Genomic DNA, 20,084 nt, shown 5'->3' with positions numbered 1-20,084 from the left:
ATAAGCTGCTCTGTGACGAAATGATAGCTTATTTCTACAGTCTTCTTAATTTGATTTAATCAAGACCAATAGGTCTGAACTTCAAGGGATCAAGTTCTTTTATGTCCTACAGTGACAGCTTCCATGATGAAAAGTAAACAATAATTGAGGAATCCAAACATTCAGCTTATTAAACTAAGGCTAGTGAAGCCATAGCATGAAAAAAAGCTGCAGTCATTTGGAACAAATGGATGTTTTTATAAAGCTAAAATCAAAAGGCTTAAGACATGGAAAAATTCATAAGTATGAGGAAGTAATAACCACAAAAATGACCACAAGAATTACAAATATATTTAAGTCTTAGACCTGACAATTGGATTACACACAGCCTTCTAGGGGAGAAGAGAAGTGCCTTATGTGTTCCGACAGCACTGCACCTTTGGCTTGTTTTCAGTGGTTGGTGGAACATGAATAGGAACCACACTGTTGCCTGGAGACATGTCATTTTCACGTCTGTCTGACATTTGCTTCTGAGAAACAATGCGGTATAGCTCTGTCTAGATTGTCTGAAAACCAGCTTCCACATTTGTAGGGTCTAGAGCAGATGTCTCGATGAATGACAAATCATTTTCTTCTGCAAAAGCTCTTGATTCATCTGCAGGAACTGCCGTGAGATGGTGCAAATCACTCTTATTGCCCACAGGCATGATAACAACATTACTATCAGCATGATCTCTCAGTTCTTTTAGCCATCGCTCTACATTTTCATATGTGAGATGTTTAGCAATGTCATAAACCAATAAGGCACGTACAGCTCCACAATAGTATGCTGATGTTCTACTGTGGTATGGTTCTTGCCCTGGCAAGTCCTGTATCTGTACCTTTATTGTTTTCCCATCAACCTGGATGCTTCTTGTTGCAAACTCTACTCCAATGGTGCTCTTGCTTTCAAGACTAAGCTCATTTTGAGCAAATCGAGACAGGAGATTACTCTTTCCAACACCAGAATCTCCAATAAGGACAACTTTGAAGAGGTAGTTGTAGTCGTCGTCGTGGGTGCCCGCTGTGCAGCGTAGAAGCGAAGGGGTGGCAGCAGCAGTGGTACCGGTGGGACCAGGGGGCATCGCTGCAGGGGTAACCCGAGCACCAAGTTTCAGCTGCCAGACCCAGTAAAGAACCCCTCAAAGATTTTTTTTTTTTTAGGATGTGCACCATTTTTTTTGATGTGCACTTGTGCACCAAGTCCTTACTGAATTTGTTACAATATTGCTTCTGCTTTATGTCTTTTGGTTCTTAGGTCCCCAACCAGGGATTGAGCCCGTACACCCTTGCACTGGAAAGCAAAGTCTTAACCACTGGACTGCCAGGGAAGTCCCTTCTGGCATTCTTATTTCAACAAAACATTTATTTCTAATAGATGAAGAGATTCTTAAAATATTCTATTTCCTGAAATATCACAAGAGCCATTTTATGGTATGTCATGAATGGTTACCATACTGCAGTAATTTAAGAAAACATTTTGGCATATCAAAGCCATAGATCATAGCTAAGCTAAGCTAAGTCGATTCAGTTGTGTCCAACTCTGTGCAACCCCATAGATGGCAGCCCACCAGGCTCCCCCATCCCTGGGATTCTCCAGGCAAGAACACTGGAGTGGGTTGCCATTTCCTTCTCCAATTCATGAAAGTTAAAAGTGAAAGTGAAGTCGCTCAGTCGTGGCTGACTCTTAGCGACCCCATGGATGGCAGCCTACCAGGCTCCTCCTCCCATGGGATTCTCTAGACAAGAGTACTGGAGTGGTGTATGGATCTATTAGCCATAGATCATAATTTATTTAAATTAATAATAAAAATCTACTATGGGTCATCTAATATACATTTTATTATTTCTAATACTTTAAAAAAATATTTATTTGGCTCTACCAGGTCTTAGTTCTGACATGTGAACTCTTAGTTGCCATATGTAGGATCTAGCTTCATGACCAGGAATCGAACCCTGGCCCCCTGCATTGGGAGCGTGGAGTCTTAGCATTGAACCACCAGGGAAGTCTCTATTTATAATACTTTTTAATCAACCAAAGAAATTTAGTAATTATCATCAATTTTATAGATACTGAAATTGGATCTTAAACACGTTAAGTATTAATAACTTGTGAAAAGCCACAAAAGTACAAAAAATATTACAATTTAAGCCTTCATCTGTCTGATTCAAAAGTCTATGCTTTTAATGTACTTCAGTGTACTATTCCAGAATCACTTCTTTATGCTGTTGCTCAGAAATACTGATATAAATTTTTAAAGAGAAAAGAAGTGAAATCACAAATGAAATTAAATTTACTTATAAAGGGTAAAGGGTTAGTTTTTCTAAGTACATTTTTTTAGTATATGAACAATTTATTTTAAAAATCAATGAGTCCAACAGACTGGGAATGGTTCTGAAAACAATGGTATCTCATTGCAAATGAGGTTTATGAAGAGTTTTTAACAACATGGGAAAAGGTTTAAGTTTAAAACAAGCAGGATTACAATATTTTTGGAAGGTAGGGTGGAGCGTGGGGGCTTCCTTGGTGGCTCAGTGGTAACAAATCCACCTGCCTATGCAGGAGACACAGGTTTGATCCCTGGTCTGGGAATATTCCACATACCTAGGAACAACTAAGCCCATGTGTCACAACTATTGAGTCTATACTCCAGAGCTTGGGAACCACAACTACCCAGCCCATGCACTGCAACCACTGAAGCCCATAAGCTCTAGAGCTCATGCTCTGCAACAACAGAAGCCACTTCAATGAGAAGTCCACACACTGCAACTAGAGAGAAGCCCTCTGCAGAAAAGCCCATGCAGCAATGAAGACCCAATACAGCCAAAAATAAAATAAATAAATAAAAATTTAAAAAATACATTTGGAAGGAAATTTCAACTAAGAAATAAATCCCATAAACTTGACTTGAAGGAAATACAGTAAAATGTTAACCAAAGTTAAAAAATAGTCAATTAAATTAGAAAGTAACAGTTATAGTAGTTTTATTTTATGTGATATCCTACTTTACAGTTTCAATGTAGGATACCTGATGTTTATATTCTGCTTTTATATTTTTATATTATAGAAATTACAAATAAAAAAGTTTATTTTTTCAATGAAAATCACATTTTAAAAATGATTACTGAATATAAACAAATGAAAGTATATCAAAGGATATTAGGCACTGTATTAGTCAACTCAGGCTATCATAAGAGAATACCACAGGCTGGGTCTTTTGCACAATAGAAATTCATTTTCTCACAATTCTAGAGGCAAGAATTCCAAGAATAAGCAAGGTGCCAACCAATTCTGTTTCTGGTGAGACCCTTCTTCCTTAGGAGACAGCTTCGGGTCCCACCTTTATGACACCATTAACCATAATTACATTAAAAAGGCCCTATCTCCAAACAGTCACATTGGGGGTTAGGGTTTCAACAAGTGTGAATTTTGGGGAGACATGATTAATTCCATAACAGACACAAAAGACCTTAAGCATATTATTTCAAATATAACATATAAATTTATTATAAAATATAACACTCACTTACATGATATTTAAAAAAAAAATAGAAGACATACTATATTATTGTGGTCTGAAGTATGTGCTTCCAAAAGTCATATGTTAAAACCCTAACCCTCAGTGTTTCAGAATGTTGACTGCATTGGGAGTTAAGGCCTTTAAAGAGGTAATTAAGGTAAAAGGAAGCCCTCAGACTGGGCCCTAATACAATCCGACTGGTGTCCTTATAAGAATATGGAGTTTAGACACACAGAGAGACACCAGGGACTTGTGCACACAGAGAAAAGACCATGTGGATACAGAGAGCAGGAGTCTGTCTGCAAGCCAACCCAGAGGCCTCAGAAGAGAATCAATTTGCAGAAACCTTGATCTTGTACTTCAAGGTTCCAACACTGTGAGAAAACAAATTTCTATTGTTAAAGGCTTCTAGTCTGTGGTATTTTGTTATGGCTTCTCTAGCAGACTAACAGATATTATGGAATAAGAGCCTTAAAAGTTATTTTTAAGACATTATGGTTTAACATTATACACAGTGTTCAAAGTACAGCAGTCATAGTATTATATACCCTACCTTTCTCCAACTTGACCCTTTCTTACTGGTTATACTTCTTTTAGAACGCAAACTCATTACCTTTTCTCCTTTTAGTCCTAATTTTTATATTTCACAAAAGTTTCCATATCGTTTTATGACTGTCCTGAGATCCAATTTCAAGGTTTTATTTCTTTCACTACATAAGTTCAAAAAGCAAATCTCTGTGAGAGACAATATTAATAAATAAATATTTAAGGAACTTTGGATCTATTCCATGTTATCAATGACCCTGGGTGTTAGAGATGCCAGATGAATCAGAGATGCTTCCTGTCCTCAGCATGCTTACATATTAATGGGATACACAGATTCATGAGTAAGTCTGTGGTGTTCAAAGTAATTTATATAGTCACACACAAATGTGCTGTTTTCCTTAACTGACAGCATCTTTCTCATTCTCTCACCCAGACTGGTTGTAGAGGAACAGGGTGGAATGCAGTCTTGGATCTTCACATATCTTAGTCTCTTCTACCCTGAACGGTCTCTTTACAGCAACTCTGTTCTTTGGGATAAACAGTCAAAATTTCAGACCTTCCCATCCCCTCAACAAGATGGCATCATGGAAGAGCAAATAAAGCTTCAATTTCAGGTTGCCTCACTTTTGTGAGTTTCTTCTAAAGCTATGTATATAATTTTTGTAATTTGAATTTGATATTATTTTATAAAGGAAGGATCTCCACATTGTGTAAGGCCTCTCAGAATGTGGGTCAGCCCTGAAGTGGGCTTCCATGAGGTAGGGGAGAGGGACTCTTATACCTGCATGCATGTGGCATTACTTTTCTGGATCCTCAGTCTCTTTGGCAATGACCTCTCCCTCTCCACCTGGCCATCTGCTGCTGAGGCCTGAGGTGGGGATCTTGAACCTCTCCTCTTAGTCCCACCCAGAACCAAAAGGGTGTCTCATAACTGCCCCAGTCACTTCCCAGTTGTCACATGTTTTTCATTAATACTGTGGCTGCAGAAACAGCCATCTCCTGCTCTTCCGCCTGTTCAGTGGAGTCCCTCTGATTCAGTCAGCCTCCATAACAGATTGCCTGGGTTTTAACTCAGTCACCTTTAGTGACTTTGAAATTCCTATATCCCTTTCAAGCGACAAGAAACTTAAGCCAGTTTTGGTTACTGACATGATAGCGAGAGCCTAAGACACAAAGAAAAAATATTTTGTCCGGTACCATCTAATTTTTTAGACTATAGTATTGCTAGGGACTGAAAAATTCTTATCTGGAAATTAAAAAAAAAAAAAACTGAACACCAAATCTTTCATTTGCATTCCTATTGTAAGTTTCCTTTTCTTACCCTCCACCCCCATCTCTGCCAAAGAAGGTGAATGAACATCTCTGGCCAACTATGGAGTAGATTCCATATACAAAGTAGCAACATAGAAAAACACAATATTATATTTCAAAATATATTATTTATTTCATAAAGCCCATAAATAGTTACAAGTAACAAATGGTAACTTAGTGGTAGTTAGTAATTTAGTGGTTACAGGAGCATAGAAGTTGGAGTAGTAACACTGCCTATGGATGGGGAGAGTTCCAGTGGACCAAGATACTGCAATATAGGCAGAGGAAGTGTTATAAATTTACCAACATTCCCCTGATACTTTTAATGAAAGCCACCTGTCATTTAATCTTTGCAGAGGAACATAGACATTATGCTGACAAGTATTTTTCTGGTATTTTCTATCAGTCATTTATGGAACCTTTCATATGCTTACCTTTTTGAATATTAAAACACTTTAATATGCAGACTAAAAGTTCACAGTATCCAGAATTTGAGATTATACTAACAGTAGTCTGAGGAATACATTTATTGATTTCATCCTTTTTTTTAGTTCAACGGATTTCTATAGTTGCCTTACATGAAGATTCTCAAGATGAAGTCATAGATCAGAAGTATCAGTATCATTTGGAAACGTGTTATAAATGCAAATTAGCATCATAAACTCTGTGAGAAAGAGTCAGTAACCTGCTTAACACACTATGTCAATGATTTGGATGCATGATAAAGTTTGAGAATGACTGCCTTAGATTATAAATTCAATAGGTCATAAAACACTTATTTTCTATGACTTCTCTAAGGTATATATTACAGGGTTTCATATAAATATATATATATATATATATTATAGAAACAGGAAATATTTTACAAAAGGACAAATAATATCAAAGTCTGTTTATCTATCTACCCACCCATCTACTTACTTATCTATCCATCCAAGCCATAATTACATTTTTAAATTAGTATACCCATTCTCTTACCTGAGAAAGTCAAGAAGTAAAGAATGTTGCCAATGAAGCTGAATCACCCTTTCAGGGTAATCCACAGGTAAAGACTGACTTGAATTAATTCCAGGTGGCATTTTTCCACACAGGTGGATCAGCACATCATAAATGGTCTTATTATATTTGGAAAAGTCACTCTGTCTGGAAAATTTTCTGGCTGATAGGGCTGATGAGTACACTTGTATTTTATACACATCCCTATGGGAAAATAATATTAAAATTAAAAACATCTTAAAATGTTATAAAAAACCATTCTCAATGACCAAATACAGTTCTATTTAAAATCAAATGAGAAATTATACAATTCACTTCATTTACCTATTTTTTGAGAGTAAAAATTAGATTTTCTTAATAACCCCAGAACTTTCTAGTAACTCGCTTTAAGCACACATCATTATATAATGGTGATGCTGTCAAGTCTGAAAGATTGGATTGTGACTAGAAAATGCTAAGGGCTTTGGAAAAACAGAATAAAGGTTAAATTCTAGACCCACTATCTACAATTGTGTGAGTAAATTCCATTCTAGTACTCTTGCCTGGAAAATCCCATGGACGGAGGAGCCTGGTAGGCTTATATCATTTGATCAAGTGATCCCACCTCTGAGAACCTTCCTATATAACATCTAGAAATGTTTGCTACCATCTATAAACAGACACATTCAATCTTGGCATTGTTTTTAAGAAAATACCGAACAAAATAACAGAAGTAAATGCCCAACAATTAGTGAGAACAGGCAAGTAAATAATGACACATGAATGCAATAACATACAACAAATTAGCGATCAATATTATAGTAAAATATTAGAAACCGAAAATTAAAATCATAAGCTCTATCAAAAACAATAAAAATGAGAATGCTTAATAGCAAAAATTCTGGGATGCAGTCAATGTGGAATAGAAACAAATTTATAGACCTGAAAATAATTAAGCATACCATTCAAGTTTAAAGGAAAAGTAAATCACAAAGAAAACCAATCAGCATTATTTAGAAAATGCAGAGAAAAATAAATCAATCTAATAGCTTATTCATTATGAGACATAAAAGTAAAATATCTAAATCAAGAAAATATAAAATTAAAGTTATAGAGATCTTAAACATACAAACCATACTACTACTAGTTACAAGTATTATATAATGAATTGTAAATGCTCAATGATTTCTCTGAAAATTAAAAACGTAATAATTAGAATACACTAAAACCAGATACACTTTTCAGAAGGAAAAAACAACAAAACAGAAAACTGAAAACTAGGGAATAATTTCTCTAAAAACTTCCCTGGAGTCAGATGATTTATGATTGAGTCTATAAACCAGTAATTCAATCTATGATGCTGAAAATATTTATTAAAAAACTGAAAAAGATATCTTTTAGGAAAATTAAACAGTTAGAATAACCAAGCTCATGCCTGTGTATAGATGCAAAACTTCTAATACAGCCCGTCTAGTTATATAGATTAGTACTTGCCCCTATGGTGCTAGCCAGTTACCCCAGTGATGAAAAAGGAGGTAGGAAAACTCTAAGAACCATTACACCAGTATTAACAATGGAGGTGCCTAAATTCCTGTCAAAATTAACACTATAATTAAGTGACTTGATATGACCAATGCAGTTAACTGTTTTAAACATTCTGAGTAATAAAACAACATGTGAAAGAGGTAAAGATACTGTCAAACGGGAGATGGTATCAAAGAAATTGTGTCTTCCCTCTTCACTAACACTATTTACTATCCATCACCCTGATGATACTCTTGATAGACAGCTGAATTTCATTTATACAGAATTAAAATAATCCTGTTTTATACAGTTTCTAAATTTTTCAAGTTTAAAAGGATATCTTGCCCATATCATCCATTCTCATTTCACAGATGAGGAAACTGAGGTTCAGAGACTTTCAGTGCTTGCCCCAAATCATTGGATGTTTAGAAGAAATTAAAACGCACATGCATACTCAAAAATTTCTATTTGCATCCTTTTGCTTTACTAATCATCTTCTCATAATGTATCAGTTTAGAATAAATTAACATTGAGTTTCACTTCAAACAATCTCAATAAATAGACATTTATATGATACAAGGCAAACATAGAGAAATGTTAGAGAAACATATAGTTGTTACCTTCTTACAGTCTCTGGAATATTAAGAGAATGGGGTCCTTCAGGCCAACCGAAGAGACTGAACCAGGTCTGAGCTGCATTTACAGTCTTCAGAAAGAAGTCATATGTTCTTGTTCCTTCTTTAGGAGAAAAGAATTCCTTGTCTTTTGCCTCATTTTTCAAAGATCTGTTGCCTTTCTTTGGCATTTCACATTTTCCTGATTTCAATCCTTCAGGTATTATTTCCATTCCTAAAATTCACATTTGTTTATATAAAAAGGATTACTTGACAATAAGGTAAAATAATCTGTCAGCTAGACCTATCTGTATGTAGACAAATGGAGCTTATTCTACAAATAATTCTATGTTCTCAATTTACTATAGCTTAAAATTAAACATTATTTTCAAATGGCCAACAGAAATACTTTAAGAAGATATGTTCAATAAAGAAAACTATTAAATTTTCTCCATGTCATAACAGTGTATTAAATATTCCCCAAAATGGAACCTTTCATTTTATATTACATATATAAAACATTTAGACAATTCTTCAGTTTTACTTATTAGACAGAATTAAACCTTAGCTGAATAACTTATAAAAACAAAAAATTGGTTTCAGATTCAAAATGACTTTCTGCCCAAGTGAAGCACTTCGATAAAACAAAACATGCTCTAGCTAAAGAAATTTTCAAGAATATAAAATGATTTTATCATGTTTTGTTTTTCAAAAATATCTGCCAATGTAATCGTACAAGCACACACTCATTTCAAAACCTTTCAATATTTAATTTGGCTTGGTCCATTCAATTAAGGGAAAATTTTCAATATTATCCACACCCACAGAAAGGAATATTTGAAAAGTTAACTGCAAATAACAATATCAAGTTCACATATTTATCTGTGTACAACGTGTTCTTCCCCGGTGGCTCAGTGGTAAAGAACCTATCTGCAATGCAGGAGCCACAGGAGCTGCAGACTCAATCCTTGGGCCCGGAAGATCCCCTGGAGGAGGGCATAGCAACCTACTCCAGTATTCTTGCCTGGAAAATCCCATGGACAGAGGGGCCTAGTGGGCTACAGTCATAGGGTCATAAAGAGTCAGACACGACTGAAGCGACTTAGCATGCACATCTATTTCTAAGATAAGCAACATTGCTGCTGCTGCTGCTAAGTTGCTTCAGTCGTGTCCAACTCTTAGTGACCCCATGGACTGCAGCCTACCAGGCTCCTCCATCCATGGGATTTTCCAGGCTGAGTACTGGATTGGGGTGCCATTGCTTTCTCCTAAGCAACATTGGACCAAGCTAATTAGGCAACAACCCCCCCTAGTTGAGCAGTTTGCGAATTATGTACAAAGGGTACCTGTACAGACAGTCTCAGCAAATTCACAGGGGCTCTACCAGATATTCAACATTTTAGTTAAATACCACTATAACATCTGCTTCATATCATATAAACTACCACCCTAGGTTTTTCTACCAAACAATCTAATAAATGGAACTGCTTGGTATAGCTTTTGGCTTAAGAGAAAAATCTTAAGATATTAAGCATATCATTAGCCAAAACCAGAGAATTTCTACTCTAAATCATTGGAAAGAGCACCCAAAGCAGAGAGTGAAAGTGTTAGTCGCTCAGTCATGTCTGACTCTTTGCTATCCCATGAACTGTAGCCTGCCAGGCTCCTCTGTCCATGGAATTCTCCTGGCAAGAATACTGGAGTGAGTAGCCATTTCTTCCTCCAGAGGATCTTCCCAACTCAGGCATCGAACCCAGGTTTCCTGCATTGCAGGAAGATTCTTTACTGTCTGGGCCACCAGGGAAGCCCTTCAAAGCAGATGACCCTCTCAAAACTAGTGACAAATTCAGCTTTCTTCATGGATTTCTTATTACTTGAAAAAACTCTAAGTTTTGCATCAAATAATATTAAACAGATAATGTTTTGGATTGGGCTGGAGAGGTACATTATGTATTTGCCACATACCAACAAACAATCTTCTCTTTGCAGGCTCAGCATCACTAAATTTACTAGGAGCAGTAGAGGGCAAGCCAGTTTTTCTACTGGCAAGCAGACTCTTGCTTTCAGAACTGGTATCCTTTTCTACAAATGACACATTGAATTAGAGTAGGTCAAACAAGCATTTGTGAATTCACTCTCAAACTACTGAACCTGAATTTCATAATTATATATATATATATATATATATAAGCATTATAGTAAATATGTATATATATATACATACACACATACATACAGTACAAAAAAAATCTAAGTTCCTATTACTCATGAATAAGATGTAAAATAAGAAGAAAATAAAGAGTGATATGAACTGAACTGAATGAACTTTATTAATAAGGCAATTATTATGATATATCCATTATTGGAGAATGAACAATGTTCAACTTTAGCATAAACAAGTATATATAGTCTTTTAAATGTTTCTACACCCAAATTTTTAGAATTATTATATATAGTGCTCAAAATCATATATAAAAAGCCTGTCACTAAGGAAAGTAATTTTTTCTAGTTAATTTTCTGAAATGAAAGCATTGCTTGGTTATGATTCCATTTTGTACAGCTTTTGATCTCTATTCCAGTTAGAGCTGCTGTGCATACAGTATACTTGGCCACCATGGTAATTCAAACAACCACAAGCAATGCTGAACAAGAAAAGGAAGCAGATATAACCTACCACCAGATATCTACCTACCTACATATCTACTTATCTATCTACATATGCACGTACATTTATATGTGTATGTATATTATATAAGAATACAATATATACTATATAACAATAAAATATTTAGTACAACACATATATTCAGAATGTTATTCCATCAGAGAAGCATGGCCTGTGCAATTCAAAAGATCTAACATGAAAGCTTGGCACCACAGCTCCGGAGCTAGTAAACCATGGGTACATTATACAAGTTCTCTGAAACATCTGTTTTTTATCCATAAAATGAAATCAAGGGCTCTGAACTCATGTGCTTGTTTTGAGGATTACTTTATAGCCAACAACACATATAAATAATCTGGTATATACTGAGTCTCTTCCACCCTTTCAGTACAAAGCCATTCAGAATTTGCCAGAGAACCTTTGCCCAATAGGTATGCACATATCCACAATGCTAAGCCACTGCAGACTCCATAGAAGGACGCCTTAGGAAATTCAATGACAGAATGATTCATTTTGACAGAATGATACTGCATTAGACAGTACCTTTTCAAGTCAACATCAAATGACAAAAGGTTCCTAGTGGGGTACAAACCCACATCTGGACACTTCAACTAAACTCAGTGATTCATATGATACTTTTTTATTTGGCATATTAAGTATAACAACTTAATAATTTTTATTACATATAAGTCATACTTCTTTACTTTTGGGTATACTTAGTATGTTTTAAGATTTCACCTTTACTGAATGTATCATTCTCTAGAGCACAGTAGCTACATATGGAGCTCTGAGTTCTCATAAATTTGGTTAGAATTCCCTGAGCAATGTGCTCATCCTCCCTATGACTCATTTTTTTTAATTAAGAAAATAAATTTATTGGATATGAACATTATCAAATTTTGGTCATCTATGACTCAGTTTCTTAATCTGCAAAGTGAGATTAATAAGAGTACTGAACCATGGTTGTTGGGAAGACTAAATGAAATAACAAATACAAGGCACTCAGCACACAATGTCATATGCCTAGAAGGCACTAAATATATGTTATAAATTACTACATGCATATTTCTGAAGATATTTTAAACTATTTAAGAATCATGATATCTTTCTATAGTAATGCTTACTCAAATGCATATATTATTTTAAAAAATTATCATACAAAGACTCCATTTTTTTCCTTCTAAAGAAATAGCAGTATTGTGCACAGTAATTCCTCATTATTTGGGGAGGGGCATTATGAAAAATACAAAAAAGTGGTAAAGTAATAATAAGTTATAATATCAATAATAATAAAATGACAATAATAATAATACATTCCAGTTATTTATAGTCTAGGAATCTTCACAAAAGCCTTTTTTTTTTAATAAACACACCACTAGTATGCTGCTCCCCCATAAAGCACAGTTTGTTTAATAACAGATGTTTAAGGATCTGGGTACTAAAGATAAAAGCAAATGGTAAAATGGTGAGGTGAGAACACAAAATAGAATTTCTACCCAGGTTCTGCAACTTTTCATCCTCTGCTCTTTCTATTACATTGTCTTATTTGATATCTCACATACCATCCATCTAGTATATTAGAAGAATATAACATCAAAATTTGTCAGAAAAATCTTAAAAATTCTGAAAATGTGTGCAAAATTTGTAATACATATGTGCTGAGAAGGAACAATCAGAGCAGTAAGGAGAGACCCCAGGGTATGTGGAAGCCTAGAGAGAGTTTGCACTCATCTCACACGCTAGTAAAGTAATGTTCAAAATTCTCCAAGCCAGGCTTCAGCAATATGTGAACCGTGAACCTCCAGATGTTCAAGCTGGTTTTAGAAAAGGCAGAGGAACCAGAGATCAAATTGCCAACATCCGCTGGATCATGGAAAAAGCAAGAGAGTTCCAGAAAAACATCTATTTCTGCTTTATTGACTATGCCAAAGCCTTTGACTGTGTGGATCACAATAAACTGTGGAAAATTCTTCAAGAGATGGGAATACCAGACCACCTGACCTGCCTCTTGAGAAACCTATATGCAGGTCAGGAAGCAACAGTTAGAACTGGACATGGAACAACAGATTGGTTCCAAATAGGAAAAGGAGTACGTCAAGGCTGTATATTGTCACCCTGCTTATTGAACTTCTATGCAGAGTACATCATGAGAAATGCTGGGCTGGAGGAAGCACAAGCTGGAATCAAGATTGCCAGGAGAAATATCAATAACCTCAGATATGCAGATGACACCACCCTTATGGCAGAAAGTGAAGAGGAACTAAAAAGCCTCTTGATGAGAGTGAAAGAGGAGACTGAAAAAGTTGGCTTAAAGCTCAACATTCAGAAAACGAAGATCATGGCATCTGGTCCCATCACTTCATGGGAAATAGATGGGGAAACAGTGTCAGACTTTATTTTTCTGGGCTCCAAAATCCCTGCAGATGGTGACTGCAGCCATGAAATTAAAAGACGCTTACTCCTTGGAAGAAAAGTTATGACCAACCTAGATAGCATATTCAAAAGCAGAGAGACATTACTTTGCCAACACAGGTCCATGTAGTCAAGGCTATGGTTTTTCCAGTGGTCATGTATGGATGTGAGAGCTGGACTGTGAAGAAAGCTGAGAGCCAAAGAATTGACAATTTTGAACTGTGGTGTTGGAGAAGACTCTTGAGAGTCCCTTGGACTGCAAAGAGATCCAACCAGTCCATTCTGAAGGAGATCAGCCCTGGGATTTCTTTGGAAGGAATGATGCTAAAGCTGAAACTCCAGTACTTTGGCCACCTCATGGGAAGAGCTGACTCATTGGACAAGACCCTGATGCTGGGAGGGATTGGGGGCAGCAGGAGAAGGGGACAACAGAGGATGAGATGGCTGGATGGCATCACTGACTCGATGGACGTGATTTTGAGTGAACTCTGGGAGTTGGTGATGGACAGGGAGGCCTGGCGTGCTGCGATTCATGGGGTCACAAAGAGTCGGACACGACTGAGCTACTGAACTGAACTGAGAATTTAATGAGGGGAGTAGGGTGGGTCAACAGTATAAACTGCTCTTCAGTAGTGCAGTGACAACAGTTTAATGGATCTAACTTCCTACTTTCCTCTGCTATTTGTCTTCCTCTCTGTGGAAAATAGAGTGGTTTATTGGATTGGTAAATAGGCAAGCAAAACCTGAATTCACTCTTTTTCCTCTTTGGGAACAAGCATGTTCAATGAAGGGATACAGTCTTCTCTTTCCTCCCTATTGTCATCCTGCACACTCACCCAAAGTAGCTAAGAGAGGGAAGCAGAAGTTGAAGGGCAAGAGTGAGCAAAGTTAGTTGATTAAATAAGGTCCTTGGACAATGAGATTAAGATAAAGGAACAGCCTAAGGCAGGAAAGAGTCTTCTTTCCTTGGCTTTGTGATGGGAGAGATAGTGGGTAAGGCATGTATGGAATTTGAAAAGTCAGTGTGTTCCTGCCAGATGTTCTCCAGTTCTTCTGAAAAGTCTCAGTCCCCCAAGAATGAGGCAGAACAGATTGAATAGGTTTCACAGGAGTGGTAAACATTTGAAGCAAGTGGAGAAGATGAGAAAACTTGAAAACAGAAAGAGCTGCAATTCAGCGCTGAAACTTAAGTCTTTAATAATCTATACACACAAAAATGTTCGCACTATCCATTGTTCTCAATTTAACAGTTGAAAATGCTGGAGAGGGTGTGTAGAAAGAGACCTTCTACACTGTCAGTAGGAGTGTAAATTGATACAATCACTATGGAAAACAGTGTGGAGATTCCTCAAAAATCTAAAATAGGATTACCATGTGATCTAGCAATCCCACTTCTGGGCAGATACCCAGATGAAACTAATTCAAAAAGATACATACACCCCTATGTTCATAGCGGCATTACTCACAATAGCCAAGACATGGAAACAACCTAAATGTCCATCAACAGATGAGTGGATAAAGGAGATATGGCATACATATAAAATACACACACACACACACACACACACACACACACACACACACACAATGGAATACTACTCAGCCATCAAAAATGAAATATCATTTCCAGCAACATGGATGGACCTAGAGATTATCATACTAAGTGAAGTAAGTGAGACAGAGAAAGACAAATACCATATGATATCACTTATATGTGGAACCTAAAATATGGCACAAATGAATGTATCTATAAAAAAGAAACAGGTTCACAGACATGGAGAACAGACTTGTATTTGTCAGAGAGGAAGCAGGGAGGGAGAGGGTCACGCTGGGAGTTTGAGGTTGTAAACGCAAACTGTTACATTCAGAATGGAGAAACAACAGGGGCCTAATGTACAGCACATGGCTCTGATAAACCTCAGTCATGAGTGTCTGAGTGGAAAAGAATATAAAAAATATATATATGTGTATGAGTTACTTTGCTATACAGCAGATATCAGCACAACACTGCAAATCAAACAACAGTGTAAATCAACTATACTTCAATAAAAAAGAAATAATAGTCATTCTATTATGAAATTGGAATGAAAAATCCAATTTATAACAACTTACCATTTTTTACAATAATTTTTTGCTCATCAAGATGAATTGCCATATATGAATAAATAGTAAGCATGCAGTTTTCTGCTGTTGCACTAACTGGAAGTGAAAACCTAAAAGTGAAAATATTGCATTTCAGTAAGTTAAAATCTTCAGATGCAGTAAACACAATGAAAAAAAAATTTTAACTATCCTGGATGTCTATAATAATTAAGACACGAATTAGTCATCATTTTTCTTTCCTCTATCAACACTCTGGTTTTCTTAACTACCTATTGTATCTAGCTTAATGGTGTAAGAATATTTACTTTTAAAGCTTTTAGCAGAGATGGCAAATTTCACTGTCAAGTGTGCACTAAAACACAGCTTGTAATTACACAGGTTCACAGACAGATTCAGGAAATTTTAGAGTTGCAGGAGCCTCAGAGTTAATCCACTCACCTTCTTTCATAGAATCTGTGACAAATGGTATCTAGCTTCAGAGGACCAGCATGACATTCATGACTCAGAAACAACTCATTTCATATCTAGAGAACTGTAACCTCACAAATTGTATTTCAGGGCAACACAAAATCATATCTACAACCTACAATCTCCATTACATTCCTTCAAATTTTAAATACAGTTCACTATATCTTCTCTAAGCCCTCTTTTCCATATTAAAAACATTTAGAACGTTCAAGGGTTCTTTCAACTCCAAGGCCTTTAAATATTTCACATACCACTCTTTAGACACTCTTGTTTTGTGTTTATCCTTTAAATGTGTCTGAGAATTGAAAGTAATATTGTAAAAGCTGTTCAACCAGTACAAAGTAATATTACCTTCCACAATCTGCATACTCTATTTTATGAAAGCATTGTGAAATTATCATTTTCACCAGTCACAAAACACTCTTAGATGATACTGGGCCTAGCTTAGGTGACAACTCTATCCTTGTGCAACTGATTTTTTAATATAAATACTATATATCTATATCATTGTAATATCACCTTATTGGTTTCAGTTCTGCATTATAGCATACAAAGATAATTTTATTCTTGAATTGGCTATCAAACTAGCTCTTCTATCTAGCTTATTATGGTCACTGGCCAAGGTGAAATGATAAAATATCATTTTATAATCTAAGTTAAATATAGAATGCAAGTAAAATACAGAATAGGATGAGACTAATAAAAATCTGTAGCTGAAATATAATGAGTTGTCAAGGGACATTAAAATAAACATGTTATATGTAATTGAATTGATTTTCGCCTCAGCTCTGCATATGCATTGTTTTTACCTTTACTAATTAGTGTGTATTAAAATATTATGCAAAATATACAGATTCAACATTGTCTTATTTAACCAACCCTAGTCATTCCCTTGCCTCATCCTAAACACATGCATTAGATTGTCCTCTTCAGGATTAGGTTGTATTTTTATATGTAACTTTTTCCACATGATTTCCCTCTTAAAATGAAACTTTAAATTCCTTGATAGCATGAATCATTACTTCTACATACTATGCATTTATGCGAAGTATAGCGACCAATCAAAACTCCATTAACTGACCAACTATGTTTAAGGATATTTTTCAGATTAAATAATATAGTTTATCAACAGACACCATCATCATTGCTATCTTAGAACCAAAAATGTTAATTTTGCTTTAACAGTGATTATAAAAGGAGAAAAAAAAAAGGAAAGAAAAAAAGACAACTCTAGCAAATCCTGTGGGTGCTCTGTCCTTAAGTTCTTACCCCCCAGGAAGTAGTTCTTTGTGCTGGACTCCCATCCTCTGGGTGGGCATGGTGGGGTAACGGTTACCTTCTTCAGACAATTACAACTGGGCTACTGGAGCTACTAAAAGTTCTTAGGAGCTTATGGTCCTCAGAGTAATCCTGCAGCCCAAGCCTGTATGGTGTGGGAGTTTGATAGTCCGACAATCTTGCTTCAAATAGCACAAAAACTGTACAATGGTAACCTCATCTGCAAAGAACTCCAGGGATCAAAGTGAGGTTGGGACTTAATTTTCATATTTATTTGGGATGACTGATTCCTGGTGCTGCTTCCCTTACCTCCTTACTTTTTTTTTTTTTTTTTCTGGGACTTCTTCCCTAATAAATAACGTATCCATGAGGTCTCATCTAAAGGTTAGCTTGTGGACAACACTACCCATGACAATTAACCAAATGAACAAACAAAAGAAGCACTATCACTTGAAATATTTATGAAATGGTACAAAACTAAGGAAAATATATTTTGAAATAAAATTTCACTATGAGAATGAAATGCGAATAAATATCAATTGTTTTTCCCTTATAAAACTAGTTTTTCAGAGATAATAAGATATGACTTCAGATGCTCCTTAAAGAATAACCAACATATGCAAAATTCATTTGACCACATTCTTCTTGGAGCATGCAATACAGAAACTGGACAAGTTATACAGTATGGGAATATGAACAATTTTTGCTGCTGCTGCTGCTAAGTTGCTTCAGTCGTGTCCGACTCTGTGTGACCCCATAGACGGAAGCCCACCAGGCTCCCCCGTCCCTGGGAATCTCTAGGCAAGAACACTGGAGTGGGCCGCCATTTCCTTCTCCAGTGCGTGAAAGGGAAAAGTGAAAGTGAAGTCGCTCAGTCGCGTCCGACTCTTAGCGACCCCATGGACTGCAGCCCACCAGGCTCCGCCATCCATGGGATTTTCCAGGCAAGAGTACTGGAGTGGGGGTGCCATTGCCTTGTCCAAGAACACTTTATACATTGATATTATTAAAAATTCATTTAAACAGAAAAATGACTTTCAGTTGGTAATACTAACACATTATATTAAAAATATTTCTGAGAAAATTGGGTACTTCATGGCATTTTATCAAAGAATAATGGTGTTATTTATGGATTCTCTATGCCAATCCACACAGACAGGAACTATGTGTGGTAAAGGATTTACTCTAAAAATACTCAATATTACAGTAATAGTGAAATGAAAAGGCACTCTGACATTATGGATTTCAATTCTATTCTGGGATTTAAGTAGAAAATTTCAGGCATGAGTGAAATAGGACAGTTCCACTGGACCGAAATTGGGATGGACATCGGTGGTAACAACAGAGTTGACACGATGCAGATGTTGATGGACATTGTGGAAATGTGGCAGCTACTGTGCTGAGCATCTAACACGCATTATTTAATTTACCTAAATCCTCCCAACAGTCCTAGAGGATATGTATTATTAATTTTCTCAGCCTTTGGTTAAAATAGCAAAGTCCAGAAAAAGTCAATAATTGTTCAGAGAGGGTCCAAGGTCAAATTCAATCTGCCTGAAACAAAGCTCTGAAATTAGCCACTGCGTAGGAATGGTTAGCTTCCAGATCTGTCTTGCACAGATGCTCAAAGCTGGGAAGTCTGCATAAAATCACATAGGTGATGATGAACATAAACATAAATGTTTTCCAATAGTTTTTATCAATTATGTCATTAAAAACCACACACTAAAATACTTCTAGCTATTCTAATAATGTTAAATTACATAAGTCCTTATTAAAAACTGGTTTAAATAAGAGCCTTTTTTAAAAGCTATAAATATTTTCCTGGGTTCTCAGTAAGAAATATTTGAATTCAGATGCGCTTCTAAGTAAACCATAACCAGCATTTACAAAACTGATGTAAACAAATTCTCCTGTTGGACACATGCAAATTCTAGAGGTAGAAATTCTGTAGCTGTATACAGAAACAAAAGGTACTTCTGTACCCTAAGGCACAATGCAAAATATGTTAAGAAAAACTTGAGTCACTCTTTTAAACAGAATTTTTATGGACAAACTACTGATATTTTACTGTGATAAATCAAACAGTAAATACCATAATGTATGGAAAGTCATGTGCGGAGTGCACATTTTTTTTCTCTGTTATTTCAGGTTCATCTGATAATTCTCATTAATGATTTATTTCCTCTGTTTCCAATTATGTACTTTAAATTCTTCTAAACTTACAGAAGAACTTACACGTGTATATACCCTGTACCTAGTTCATCAATTACCGTTTTGCTACATTTATCTCTATCTTTCGTTTTTATTTGCAATTAATTTTCTTAAAAAGTATGTGTATACAAATTTACCTTTAAATATTGGCATATAACCCCTAAGAGCGAGAGCATTCTTTCATATAATCACAATTCTGTCATTATTACCATTACATTTCACATTAGTACAAGAATATTATCTACTTTATAGTCCTTATTCAAGAGTCCCAATAATGCCAGGGTCCAAATTGCGATCAGTCATTGAAATTTGTCTCTTTTATTCCAGGACAATCCCTGAGCCTTGTTTGATCCTTCCTTCATGGCAGTGACATTTTAAAGAGTCAAGCTGTCTGAATTGCTCTGACTTTCCTCTCCTGAGTGGAAAAGATTTAAA

At 35.9% G+C, this 20,084-nt stretch overlaps 1 protein-coding gene and 1 pseudogene across 3 annotated transcripts in view; both read right to left on the bottom strand.

Annotated features, from left to right (window-relative positions):
* The window catches only part of CFAP47 (cilia and flagella associated protein 47), a 507,751-nt gene that overhangs the window by 319,297 nt on the left and 168,370 nt on the right, over positions 1 to 20,084 (bottom strand). For both annotated transcript variants that reach the window (XM_086387631.1, XM_086387632.1), the window contains exons 27-30: positions 15,699 to 15,799; positions 10,475 to 10,591; positions 8,516 to 8,744; positions 6,375 to 6,596 (exon numbers count right to left, since the gene is read on the bottom strand). In XM_086387631.1, the coding sequence (XP_086243757.1) occupies positions 6,375 to 6,596; positions 8,516 to 8,744; positions 10,475 to 10,591; positions 15,699 to 15,799 (669 nt within the window). The remainder of the gene's footprint in view (positions 1 to 6,374; positions 6,597 to 8,515; positions 8,745 to 10,474; positions 10,592 to 15,698; positions 15,800 to 20,084) is intronic.
* On the bottom strand, positions 145 to 2,699 carry LOC147340118 (ras-related protein Rab-11A pseudogene; annotated as a pseudogene). Its single transcript, XR_015159739.1, has one exon. The product of XR_015159739.1 is annotated as a ras-related protein Rab-11A pseudogene (transcript).

The sequence above is a fragment of the Bos grunniens genome, chromosome X (assembly GCF_055505025.1).
Source record: "Bos grunniens cultivar Pamir isolate PY7600 chromosome X, Bosgru_T2T1.0, whole genome shotgun sequence".
Lineage (NCBI taxonomy): Eukaryota > Metazoa > Chordata > Mammalia > Artiodactyla > Bovidae > Bos > Bos grunniens.
The sequence above is the reverse complement of the archived record's forward strand: the minus strand, read 5'-3'. Positions and strand labels throughout refer to the sequence as shown.